We start from the raw sequence: 13,278 nt of genomic DNA, 5'->3' as shown, positions 1-13,278 counted from the left end.
TATCATGGGAGGACTTGGCTCCAACAAGACTGCTCTGGCTGCTGATGGTAAAGAGATGGCCAGGGGCATGGATGGAAGCGGGGAGGCCGTTAGGGAGGGCACTGCCATCGCCCTTGGACCACCCCACCACTTGTTATTCTTGTCAAGCCCTGTTTGTTTCCCTTTGGGGATTATTAGCGACAAAAATCCCCCCTGCTGAAGCCAAACGGGGCCTGTTTTGTACCGGGACCCATGCTTGTCCACGCTGGTTTCGTGCCTGTGCCCTGCGGACAGCTCTGTGGACCCCTTCCGGCCCAGCTCAAATGTACCCATCACTGCCCCCTCCAGTGGCTCCTGGCAGATGCTCTACCCCTCCCAGATAAGTCTGTCTGTCCCTCTTCTAGATGTGAGCTTCTCCATCGGGGGACAAATAATGATCCACAACACAGGACCAACTTCGGAACAAAATCACCTTCAGCAGACATCCTCGAATCCAAGTTTCCAAAATGAACCCTCTTGGGCCCTTAATGAGAGAGACCTCTCTCACAAAATGTGGCTGTGGCTCAGCGGACAGCCTCGGGACTGTGAATTATGAGGTGACGAAACATCAAGGGCTCAATGAGGTTTCTCTGGGCTGGAGGAGCTAATTCAGAGTGTGGGTTCCTGCCAACCTCAAGGGACGGAAATGAACTTCTCCTGCGGGGCGGGGCAGCCTGGGGGTACAAGTGTCTTCTGGACAGATCAAAGGTACAAATATTTGGCTGGCTTAAAAGCGAAAACTGACAAAGGGCTTTAAGTAACCCGTTGGGAATAAGGTTTGCATTCAGAATGACCGTGCCCTAGCAAACACTCCTACCTTCAGACGTTTCTCTAAAAGGGCCTGTTCTACTGACCTCTCTGCCATGTTATGGAAAGCAGAAGAAAAGGAGACCGAAAGGGTTTTCATGTTCCATGACAAGCAATGTGTGCAGAACAGCAGCCCACTGCCCTCCAAAATTACGAAAATGGAAACAACAGTGCAATGGCCACTTGGCGCCAACAAGCACCAGGAGGTTTCATCTGAGCGTCAAGTCCTGCTAACAGGGAGGCTGGCTTTTTTTTTCCTCTCTCTCTTAAGGGGCTTCCCAGTCTTCAGGACAGCGACTTGAAGAAGTTGAGCCACTCACATTTACAGTGGGAGCCTCACAAACACCCCCACTCACAAGGCACAAGGACTCCCAGGACCAACCCCCATGGGGCAATTGATGGACCAGTCCCTTAAGCATCTGTGTTCTGAAGTCATTGTCATGGCCACCGAGTCCTGGCCTTACAGGGTTTATGACCTTGAGGAGCAATTCCCGTTTACTAACTCAGGAGAGGCTACACGGGATCGTGGCGGGGTGGGTGGGGAGCGCTGGACGGGGACTCAAGGCCCTGAACCCCCTTGGCCCTGATGGTAACCACTGTGTGACCCTGGGGGAGTCTCCCTTCCCTGAGCCTCAGTTTCCTTGTCTGTAAAGTGAGGAGGGGAGGCCCCCAAAGTCTCTTCCAATTACAGCTGCCCACACTCAGGCCAAAGTTAGGGTGAACTCTGGCAATGAAGCTGAGCTGGAGGTGTTCATAACATGAGGGTTATTTGTGCTGATAGGGAGCTCCTTGGAGCTGCCTGAGATGAGGCAGTCCACAAATATTACCATTGTTCTTCCTCTTGCTGTTGTTCTTGTTGTTTCTAAGGCTTTAAAGGCAGGGGAAGGCCTGCATGCTGAAGATAGAAGGCCAGGCCTGGCAGATGGCTTGGGAACTTTCCACTGCAGGGTCCAGGGAATGCGGAAATTCCCCGAGTCCTCACCAAAAGCCCACCCCTGGGCCTGGACCACACTGAGGCTGGAAGGCAGATGGGACGCAAGCGCAGCCCCCACCACACTCACCAGCCCACAGAGCAGCCCAGAAGCCACCCTCCCTCCAGCCAACCTGAAGATGCCAGGGAAGAAAAATAAAACCAGCCCCCAGACCAGCCCCCCCTGGAATGGGAGGCCGGCACTGCTCGGAAGGAGTGGCAGTGAGCTGATGTCTGGCTTCTACTCCATATCCTACGCACATTATTAACCCAGGGCAGACAGCAAGGCACAGCCATGGGGTGACTAGAACGGCGAGGCTACAAGATCAGATGCCTTGAGGAGTGGAAAACCACCCAGGACCCAGGCCCTGGGCCACTCAGACGGAGGCCGCACTGGCCTTCTGGGAAGCAAGAGCACTAGAATGAGCACCCAGGGGTCTGGAAGCAAACCCACTGTGGAACCTGCCACAGTTTCCGTATTTATCCCAAGAGATTCACAATAATAGTAGCAAATGCTGCCACTTACTGTTCTGGGCGCTGAGGCACCACTTTTAAATGCCTGATTTCTAATCAGCAAAACTACAAGGCAGGGATGCCACTTTACAGATACAGAAACTGAGGCTCAGAGAGATCAACCCACCTGCCTGGGGTCTGTCTGGGAGAACAACTGCAAAGATGGCTACACGATTCCTCCTATCCCCGAGCCCAGGCACGCTGCTCCTCCGTCTCTGGCGGGGGTGAGAAGATGCCAACATGAGCTTCATGCTGCTTCTGAAAGCAAGACGCCCGTGTTCCCTCTCTCATCCGTCGGCTCACACAGCATCCACTGGAGGTCTACCCTGCGGCAGGTGCTGGGGTCGTACAGACACACGGGTCACTAGGCTCAGACCCTGGCCTTCAGGAGACTAATGGGAATGTTCCAGGGGAAGAATGCAAACTGGGGCAAGGAGCAAGCTGCAGCCTGAGAAAAAATGAACAGTCCTGGGTAAGGCTGGGAGCAACGGGCTCTGCCCTCCCAGCTGAAGGCCCAGAGACCCCTCTGGGGGTGTCACACAGAAAACTGGGGTGCTCTTGACTTCCTCTCCTCTTCTGTCCCACACCCAATCCCTGAGACTGGCAGACTCAACCAATAAATCTACATCATCTAATAGCAAGTGCTGAAACCTATCAGGTACTAGGCTAAAAGAGCCCTTTGCACACATGACAACTCTTATAGAGTGACTAATGTCATCCTCACTTTACGGATGAGGAAACGGAGGCATAGAGAGGCTCAGCAATCGCCCAAGGCCACACAGCAGGAAAAAGGTAAGGCTGGGATTGCAACCAAGGCAGTCTGGTTGCAGGGGTCGTGGTCTCATCCCCTGCATGTACAGCTCACTGGCCAAAAAAAAACAAAACATGCCATATTGCTACACTGGGCCCACACCCTGTCTTAAAATATAGAATACTTTGCTTAAAGATCTCTATTTCTGATTTCCCCTTAAAATACTTAAATGTGATACCAGACTGCCACTCCCTTCAAACAGGAGTTTGCCGCAGCCCCACCTCTCCCCTAGCGCTTGGCCCTCTTCTCTTTCTTGTGTTACGCCCTGCTCCTGAAGTCATGACCTCCCTTGTATCATGAGCCCAGCCCCGTGCTCAGCATGCAGAGAAATCAGACAGTTCTTGAGTTCTGGGAAGCGGGTGGCCCAGATGGCAGATGCCTCAGCAGAGGGAAGGGGAGAGCCCTGTGGGAGGTGTGAACAGAATGAGCAGAGGCAGGGTCTGCAAAAGGACGTGACAACCCACCAGCCCAGCTGGGGGTCTGCAGAGCAGGCACCACCACCAAGGCTGGAGGGGCACGTGGCACAAGACGACAATCTCTGCATCAGTGCAGGGCAAGATATCCCCTGCCCCTCCCATGGCTGTTGGCACAGACGTGTAGAGACAGGCAGCCCGCAGGTCAAGACGTATGGGGACAGGCATGCTGGATGGTTGGATGAGGGCATCTCTGAAACTCCAAGCCTCATACTCCACATCCCAGGACAGGCACAGACAGCAAGGCAGGGCCAGGGGCTTCCCAAGGAGCTGTCAGGAAAGCTCACTTACTCCCTAACCAGCAAGGAGCAAACCCAGGGCAAGGATGGATATTGGCACAAAGACACCAGTGAGTCGCAGGCAAACCTGCTACAATGGCATTGTGCTGGGATGCAGCTGGGAAGATTAGCATGGTCCCCAGATACGAATGTGACTTCTGCTTACCATCCTCCCATGGCTCCCTACGGCCACGGGGCAAGGCTAAGCTCCACAGTGAGGCACAGCTTCTCTAAACTACATTTTCATCACTCCCTTCTTCCATGGAGAGCTGTGAAGACTCACCATTTCCTGAATCCTATGAAGACACAGGATTTCCCTCCCTATGAATGCCTACAGTTCCTACCTCTTAGCTTTAAAAGCTCTTATTGATGCTTTTATGCCTTTATACTCGGCCCAAAAGTACCCTCCACTGTGAAGCCTTCCCTGAGTTGAGTTAGTCACTCAGTTGTGCCCAACTTTGCGACCCTATGAACTGCAGCTCACAAGACTCCTCTGTCCATGGGATTTCCCTGACAAGAATACTACAGTGGTTTGCCATTTCCTGCTCCAGGGGATCTTCCCGACCCAGGGGTCAAACCCAGGTCTCAGCTCAGTTGGTAAAGAAGACTTCCCTGAGCACCATTCTTTAGTACTCACCTGCAGGACACCTACCAAGTACCTTATGCAGAACTTGTTTTATGCTGTCTACTGTGCATTATTTGTCTTCTCTTTAAATTGTGGGTTCTGGAGTATAGAGAGAAAGGGGTGTGTTTCAACCCTGCATCACCAGAGCCTGGTCAAGGACCTGGCTGGGGCAAGGGGCCCACAAATTGTTAACAGAATGCTCCACTTGGCACCTCCCAGTATCCACCTGCCCTGGAAAGTATCTCTCCAGGGGCTTTTACAGACCAGTCATTACACACTCCCATGCACTGAACAAGCAGCATTTGACGCATTCTGCAGAGAAAGTTGCTGTAGCAGAGGGGAGGCAGGACTTGGCCAACCTGGGAACCAGAGGTAGCCTAGGGCTTACATCAGAGAGCATTGATAATCCACATACCACTGCAGTACAAGGGACTTTAACAATATTTACAGTTATTTCTCGGAGAAGGCAATGGCACTCCATTCCAGTACTCTTGCCTGGAAAATCCCATGGACAGAGGAGCCTGGTAGGCTGCAGTCCATGGGGTCGCTAAGAGTCGGACATGACTGAGCTACTTCACTTTCACTTTTCACTTTCACGCATTGGAGAAGGAAATGGCAACCCATTCCAGTGTTCTTGCCTGGAGAATCCCAGGGACGGGGGAGCCTGGTGGGCTGCCGTCTATGGGGTCGCACAGAGTCGGACACGACTGAAGCGACTTAGCAGCAGCAGCAGTTATTTCTCACCATTAATGACAACTGTAATTACTGTAGTAATTACTATAAAAACAATAAATGTTACTATTAACAATCCCCATATTTTAAGGCTGCACCATATATCAGACACTTCACTTTTTTACTTATCTTATTTAATCCTCTGAACAACCCTATAGATGACTGTTCTCCTTGCCTCCTTAAAGATGAGGAATATCAAGCACAGAGAGATTTAGAAATCTATTTAAGGTCACACAGCTAATCTGCACTAGAGTAGAGCGACCCCACAATTTCTGCCACCCTAATGACTAAAAATCATTTTTCCTCCTAATGACTAAAAACGCCTGTTACAGGGCTTTCCATAGGCCAAGTACTATTGATAACAGCTTTATTGAACCCTAATTCATGTACCATACAATTCACCCATTTAAAGTACAGATGTGATAGTTTTTAGTATCTGCATAAAGTTGTGCAACCACCACCACAAGTTTAGGACATCTCATCACCTCACTGAGAAACCCTGGACCATTTAAACCGTCTATCCCCAATACACACTCCCTCCACCAGGCACTGTGATTCCATTTTAAAGACAAAAGGACCGAGGCTCAGAATGCTGCTGGGTCTTCCACATTAGGCAGGGGCAGGAAGCAGAGCCGACATCAGCCTCCCCTGCCCTCTCCCCACACTGCCTGCCAGGGGTCTGTCTCCTCTGTAACCCGTTAAAAATGCACGTTCTATAGAGGGTGGAAAACAGAACCAGATGGTGACAAATCTTCCACGTGCGGCTGCTTCCGCACCAGGCCCGTGACTCACAGGGGCACTGAGGGCAAAGGGAGGATGTGAGGCAGTCTGGCCCCCATCACCCCAGTGCAGAGGTGGCGAGGCTCAACCCCAGGAGGCAGAGACAGCAGTGGGGTAAGTGGCCTGCAGGAGGCTGGCAGCCTGGGTTCCAGATGGTTCACAGGGGCCCCACTCTGCTAACCCCATTCCTGCAACCCACAATCCCTCCAGGACTCAGAAAGAGGCCCCCACCCCAGGCTTTCATGTGCTTCCCAGGACTTCAGAGCCACAGTTGCTAGCAGAGGGTCTATTCTGCATCTGCCCCCAGCCAGGGGTCCTGAGATGACCCAGGACCTCCCTGCCTAGAGACCCTGAGGTTTAGGGTCACAGGAGCATTGGGGGGACTGCCGCTTTTGATTGCTTCTCTTGCTCCCCAAGAGCAGCCCTGCAGAGTGATCCAGCAGGTTGCTGCCACTGCCTGGGCCCACTCCCAATCTGGGACCCTAGTGTCTGACAGCTGCCCCCAACCCCAGAGGAAGCCCTCTACAGGTTCGACTGGGCCTCGCCACATCCCTTATTCTCCTCCCCTACACATCCTTAAGAACGCCCTGTATCAGCAGTTCTCTCTTGCTGACCAAGGGCTTGATACTTTCTTTTGTGTTTATAATGTCTGAACAGTCTTGAGCCAATGCCACCTCCTCTAGGAGTCTTCCTTGATGACCTAATCAAAACAAATGGGTCTTCCCCCTGCTGCCTCACAAGACTGCAGTCTGTCTGCTTTTATGTCTGAGTCCCATTACCCTCCAGACTCATCCAGGGCAGGGATCCTAGCTTCCTCATTCTTGAGTTCCTCCTCTGACCCCCTCCCGACTCTGACACACTGGGTCTTCCAGCAGAGCCAGTAGGAAGTAAGCCAAAGTGCCTGCTCCTCAGTTTCAGGTATGAATTTAACCGCAGTGCACAAAAGCCACCTATATCTGTCCCGGTGCCCATGGTGAGTGACTCTGGGATGACAGGAGAAGTGGAAGAGGTCATGTCACTGCCTCCCACTGCAGATTCCAGCTGAAAATGAGGATCAAGTCACCCATTTAGACACAGCGCTTTTACCAGAACAGCTCAAGTCCAAACGGCTGCAAGTCTGTCCACACAAAGGAGGGTTTGTTCAGACCATTTACAACTAGAAGGTCTGCCCAGCCATAAGGGCCAAGCTCAGGACTAATGTCCTTCATTTCTGCACCTGCTGCCCAGCCCAGACCTGGTAAGAACAGATCCCAGGCCCCGCCAGGAAGGGGCAGTCAACTACAGACTTACAGCAGTCTTGCTTCAAGCTTCTCCAGCAACGCCTGCCCTGTGTCGCAAAGTACCAATGCCAGAGGTGGAAGGGCTCTGAGCTTATCCAGTCCAGGCTCCAGGATACACCCAGGAGGCAAGGGAGGCCCAGAGCATGGTAGCTTGCCTGGGATCACACAGTCACATCTCCCAACACGTGGCCCAGACTCTTCTCAGATGACAGGTGGCCACATCGCTGCCCTGGGCCCCCTCTCCCTTCCTATGCTTCCTTCAAGGTCAGAGCAGGGCCCACCTGCCCAGTGTGTCTTCTAGGATCCCCTTCCTGGCCCCACCAGCATGCTGGCAAGCTCTTCCCTCTGCCCAGAACGCCCTCCTCACCCACTGGCCCTAACAAACTTCTATTCATCCTTCAAGGCCCAGTTCAAATATCATCTTTGCTAAAACAACAATAATAATCGCATCTCCTCCCCATGACTCAGTTTCCCCACCTACGTAATGGATGAGCTTAACGGCGCACATGACGTATGTGTGCTGCACCTGGGCTGTGGCTGTGGCTGTTGCTGGTGACCGTCACTGTTCTTATTTGTGTCTCTTGCACTTTCTTCAGTCTCCCTGTGGACCCTGCCTGTGGCCAGCTCTCATTACATATTTTTCCAGAATGAATGACTGTATTTAGTATTTAAGATATGGAGGAAGATGGGGTTAAAATCCAGAGGGCCCATAAAGATGCAGAGTTAAATCTGATCATCAGAAGGGCTGCACTGTGGACTCTGAACCCCAAGGTGACTCAGCTGGGTGAGCGTGAAGAACATCTGATCTCACGGGACACAGGGCAGTTTTCTGGAAGGGACTGGAAGTGAGGAAATCCCTGCCTGGGCAGCGGGCCTCTGTGCTGGACCGTGATCCCTGCCAGGGAACTGGTCGGGGAGATTCCCGAGAGCTGGACTTAGGGACTGGTCTCTGGGGACAGCTGAGGGCACAGGCAGGGGCCCAGCCCATGAAGTCCACTTCTTCCTCCCACGAAAGGCAAGGGGACCAGGCAAGCCACTCCTGGAGCCTCAGTTCTACTGCGGAACAGGCTTCCAGAAGCCTATCTGTGGATAGCCTCCAACACCGGATCCAACTTCTGCAAATGTCACACAGAATAGATTTCCATCTGCCCGCAAGCAGCGAGGGCAGCCCCTCCTTGGACAAATGAGAGGAATAAGCCCAGAGAGGGGGAGTGGCCTGCCCAGGTCACACAGCCAATGAGAACATTTACTCAGAAGCCACCACAAGTCATCAATGTCAGCTAAGCATCCAGTGCCCACTTGTCAACGCCTGCTGAGCTGCTTCAATGACAGGGTTTCCAGAGTACAAAGAGGGTGGGTAGCTATCTATTACTGGCAACGATCACCACTCACGCCTTTGTTCAGATCCCCATAGACATTAATGGAGGTGGTCAAGGAGACCATCTCTGTCACCAAACAGCTTACAGCCCATGTGACTGATGACTTCAGGTAACCTTGTCCTTCAGCCCAAGCCACCGACATGCCCTGGTGCGTTCTGTCTATAAAGACACTGCGTCTCTGGGTGACTTCCCATGTCACTCTGGATTTTCAACCAAAACCGGTGGCCACAGCACAGTGCTAGCCAAGGCTGACTGAGGGCTCCTGCTGAGGAGAGTCCCTGGACTGCTGAGCCAGGGCGGGCTGGCAGCCAAGGCTCACCCTGGCGGCAGGACAAGGTCTCAGCCTCCTCACAGCTGGCCTTCCCGTCTGGGTTCCTCCAAGTCTGCTCCACAGAACCCTCATGTTCCAGGTGATTCTGGTATACACTCCACTCTAAGAAACAACCACTGCCTAGACCCTGCCTTTCAGTGGGGCTCTGGTGTTTCCAATGGGCAAAAATTGATTCTTTGGGAAGCAAAAAAATTCACTCATTTTATACATAAAACATAGATATACAGAGTTGAAAGACATATTCAATAGAGTTATGGTATTAGGGTTTCATCGGGGAGCAATTAGAGGAAACGTATCCAAAAAGCTCCTCCGGGGGATGATAATGAAAAAAAAGATTGAGAAACACTGATCTAGACAAAGGAGCCATGACATTGAGCAGGAACACACTTCTTAAGAATGGGAAAATGGTAAGAAGTGCTCCCAGCCCTGCCAGTGAGGAAAGAAGCCCCCTTACAATTGAACCATCTGATTCATCCCTTTCTTAAAGCCGAAAGGCAGAGGGGTGGGTAGGTCCTTTCGTGGACATATCAGCCTGTGCTTGGTAAAGCAGAGACCATGAAAACAGCACCCATCCAGGCCCTGCGGCTGCCATGGAGGCTCATGAGGGCCTGACACAGCAGACGGAGCATCGAGGGGAATGGGATCCGGCAGCAGTTGAGCGTGAGGAGGACAGAAGCCACCTGTGGCTTTCTGGTTTGCAACATGGAACCAACTAGCAGGAGGTTCCCTGTGCCTGGGAGGACAGAGTCCTAAGAAAGGGAACTCAGAGCAGAGAGCCACAGAAGAGCAGGCTGGCTTCAGGGCCAGAGACAGTGGGGCATGAGAAAGGACACAGTAGTAAAGAGAATAACAGCAGCTGATACCGGCAGCCTTGACCATGTGCCAAGCAGGTGCCATCCACTGGCCATGCTGCCTGGTGAGGTCGGTCATATTGTCATCACCAGCACATCAGGTCCGGGAGGGCAGGGGCCATGTCTGTCTTAGGCGGTGCCATATCCGCCAGGCTGGACAGGAGCACGTACAGTAAATACGTGCAGATTAAACACTGCTCCACACGTGAGGGAAAGGACCACCAGAGGGCAACTGACATATCCAAAGCGTGGTGGCTCAGGAGCGGCGCAGCCAGGACCCAGCCCCAGCAAAGCCCACCTGCCTCACACCTGCATGCATGCATACTCAGATCCCTGACGGTGAGCTGTGGTCCCGGTGCGTCAGTAGATGGTGGGGGATCAAGAGGATACGGTACCATCCTATCTTGGCCACTTTAAAGCCGACAGAGTGTGAACCTTGTGGCCAGTGGGGCATGTGGGGTTCTCTCTGGAAAGCAGCGCAGCCCCCGACTTGGCCCTGACTTCAGGCCGTGCCCACAGGAATCCCAAACACATGGGAGCCAAGGAGAAAACCACATTGGTCTGGCTCACGGGCAGAGCGGGGGACGGTGGGAAGTGAGGGAGAGGATGGGGGAGTGGAGCTTGATGAGAGGCTTGTCCCTTACCAATCCATCGCAGTTGCTGATGGCGACAGCTGCCCCTGGCATGCCCGTGACACCCCCGGTGTAGACACACTCTCTCTGCAAGGGCTGCCGGAACAGCTCCTGAAAATCCTCCTGCCACTCCACCGAGGCTCCGGGCACAACCAGTCGGCGGTTGGGCCGCAGGTGTAAGTGCAGTTCCTCCCCGAACACAGTGACGTTGAAGTACAGGGAGGAGCGCCCCATCCTGCCAGGCTGCAGGGTCACGCCTTCAGGGCGCAGTGGGCTTCGAGCCACCCGCAGGCGACCGGAGTGTGACAGTGGTGAGGGCGGCCCGTCCCCTTTCACACTCCCTGCGGAGGCTGCCGCTGGTCCGGACACCACATGCGAGAGGAAGCGTCCCTGAGAATCTGTGCTGCAGGGCACTGTCACGCCATAGTCACTGAGTTTTCTTGAGAAGTGCAGCTCTGTTGGAAATAAAGAAAGAGTTACCGGGTGGCTCAGCAGGTAAAGAATCAACCTGCAATGCAGAAGACAGGGGAGATGCAGATTCAGTCCCTTGGTCAGGAAGATCCCCTGGAGAAGGGAATGGCTACCCACTCCAGTATTCTTGCCTGAAAAATCCCATGGACAGAGGAGCCTGGCAGGCACAGTCCATAGGGTTGCAAAGCTGGAAACCCCACGGGACAGGAAAGGATCTGCAACCTTGACTGCACTTTGGAGGGACCCCCTTAGTCCAAATTCATCCATTTCTCACCCAGTGCTCCCTCAGCTCTTGGATCTCTGCACTCAGATGATCGGTGTTCAAGTTCATAAACTGCTAGACACAAATTGCTCGCAATAATCCCAGATCTTTGTTACACTTAGCAGAGGAAAATAAATGATGCCAAACAGAATCCTGTCACTGTAGCAACAAACCTTCCAACTTTGGGCACTACAAAGGAAATTCCCCGAAAGCCCCTGGGCAAAGAGAGGGGTGGCCGGGTGTGCCCAAACTCCCCAGGGAACTGAAGTCACCAGCCCAGCCTGGGGTAGGGCCCTCCTCGCTGAGCTCCTGGAACACAGTTGGCAAAACAAACACACCTAGAAACTCAGGGCATCCTGGGCACGCGTCAGGGAGAAAAGAGGAGCTGGAGAGGGAAGGGAAGGAATACAGGTTCTACGTTTTTCCAAGTTTAGAAAGGAAACTTTTTTAAGCAGCACAGTGGCTGCCGAAATTTCGACATGGCCCAGCCCCAAGCTGGGTAAATATAGATCTTCAAAAATAAAAGGAGACGCACGGGTGACCTGCCCACTCGGACTGAATTAAGTGTGAGGTCATGGCCCCATGCTCCAGGCTACATGCCAGCGGCCCGTCCTTACACAGCTCTCGCTAAGCCCAGCCAGGCCGGGCAGGAATGACAGCTCCCTGGCTTCCAGGCCGAGTGATTCATGGATAGGAGCTTGGGAGGAATTTTCATTTCCACACGGCTCTATCTCTTGCCTCCCAGCCCCCTTCACGGCACTGATAAAAACCTAGAAAATGATATGTCCTGAAAATCCCTCGTGCCCAAGGCAGTTAAGAGGAGGGGGGACAACAAACTCTCTCCTCTGGTTCTATCCAGCCCAGCAGAAGACCCTCAAGACTTCAGCCAAAGGGATCCTGTTTCCTACATGAACAGAGCTCAGACAAGCAGGCACTCTGCCGTGGAAAGACCAGAGCCCCCTCCCCATGCTCAGAGACACCAGAAGGGCACCCCATACTGCACGGGTAACGGTGGAGTGTGTCTGGTGTCTATGAGAGGGTGTCTGCAAGGCACAGGGTGACAGTACTGGGGGAGAGAGATATATGTGTGTTTGTGCAGGAGTGTGAGTGCCTGGTGTTCACTTGACACACACCTACACACACTTATCTGTACACATATGCATACAAGCTGGAGACAGAGAAGGCAGTGAAAGAGGAGAGAGAGGAGAGTGAGAAACACTGAGACAAAGAGACAGATACACAGCCCCTCAGAAAAGGCTTCTATCCCCCAGTCCTCTCCTGGGGACTCTTCGGAGTCTCGCACTAGAAAAGGAGAGAGATCCCCGACAGCTTCGGCGGCACTGGGGAGAAGAAAAGAGAGCACAGCCAGAATGTGCGCACAGCCTCCCCCCACTTCAACGCTGCGGGGCACCTCGGGCACCTCGGGCCATACCGACCCTCGTGCATACCGAACCAGTGCGCCCCCGCGCACCCAACCCGCACGCACCTTCAGTCCCGCTGCCCGCGGCGGCGCAGAGCGCACAGTGCAAGAGCAACAGGCAGGACAGCCGTGCGCAGACAGGAGCCATGTGGCTGTGGGCCGGACGGGCGCCGAGCCCCAAGCTCTGGGCTGCAAGCGAGGCTGGGGCGCGATCGGGACTCCGGCCGGCCTCCGCCTCCTCCGCCGCCGCCGACTCCCGCCTCGCAGCCTCCTGCCGCCCGATCCCGGGCCCCTGCGCGGCGCCGCCGCCTGGACCGCTGGCTCCGGGCGCTCGAGGCTGCCGGCGGGAGAGCGGAGCGACCGACGCGCCAGCGTCCCCAGTGCCAACTGCCGGCGGGTCGGTCCGCCAGCGCCTGGACGCTCCGGGACGCTCCGGGAGCCAGGCGAGGGGAGTACGGGGCGGGCCGGGGGTGGGCACACTGGCGGGGCGGGGCCGGGCGCGGGTCGGAGCAGGGGGCGCAGAGCGCCCGTGGGCGGGGCACAGGGCGCGGATCGGAAGTGCCACGCGGAGCCAGAGCTGGGGCTCCGGGCGCCCTGGGAGACTGTCCCCTCAGCTTCTTTGGCTCCCCCGGAGTGACGGCCCTT

The 13,278-nt window shown here is 54.3% G+C and overlaps 1 protein-coding gene across 2 annotated transcripts in view; it reads right to left on the bottom strand.

The window, feature by feature from the left end:
* The window catches only part of ADAMTS14 (ADAM metallopeptidase with thrombospondin type 1 motif 14), a 95,161-nt gene extending 82,107 nt beyond the window's left edge, over positions 1-13,054 (bottom strand). Inside the window, exons 1-2 of one of the 2 annotated variants that reach the window (XM_019954203.2) lie at positions 12,700-13,054; positions 10,493-10,935 (exon numbers count right to left, since the gene is read on the bottom strand). In XM_019954203.2, coding sequence (XP_019809762.2) covers positions 10,493-10,935; positions 12,700-12,781 — 525 coding nt within the window. In that variant the 5' untranslated portion in view covers positions 12,782-13,054. The remainder of the gene's footprint in view (positions 1-10,492; positions 10,936-12,699) is intronic. The other variant, XM_019954204.2, reaches the window with a different exon arrangement.
* Between the last annotated feature and the right edge of the window lie 224 nt (positions 13,055-13,278).

This window comes from Bos indicus, chromosome 28 (assembly GCF_029378745.1).
Source record: "Bos indicus isolate NIAB-ARS_2022 breed Sahiwal x Tharparkar chromosome 28, NIAB-ARS_B.indTharparkar_mat_pri_1.0, whole genome shotgun sequence".
NCBI lineage: Eukaryota > Metazoa > Chordata > Mammalia > Artiodactyla > Bovidae > Bos > Bos indicus.
Note: the sequence above shows the minus strand (reverse complement) of the source record. Positions and strands in the feature narration are given on the sequence as shown.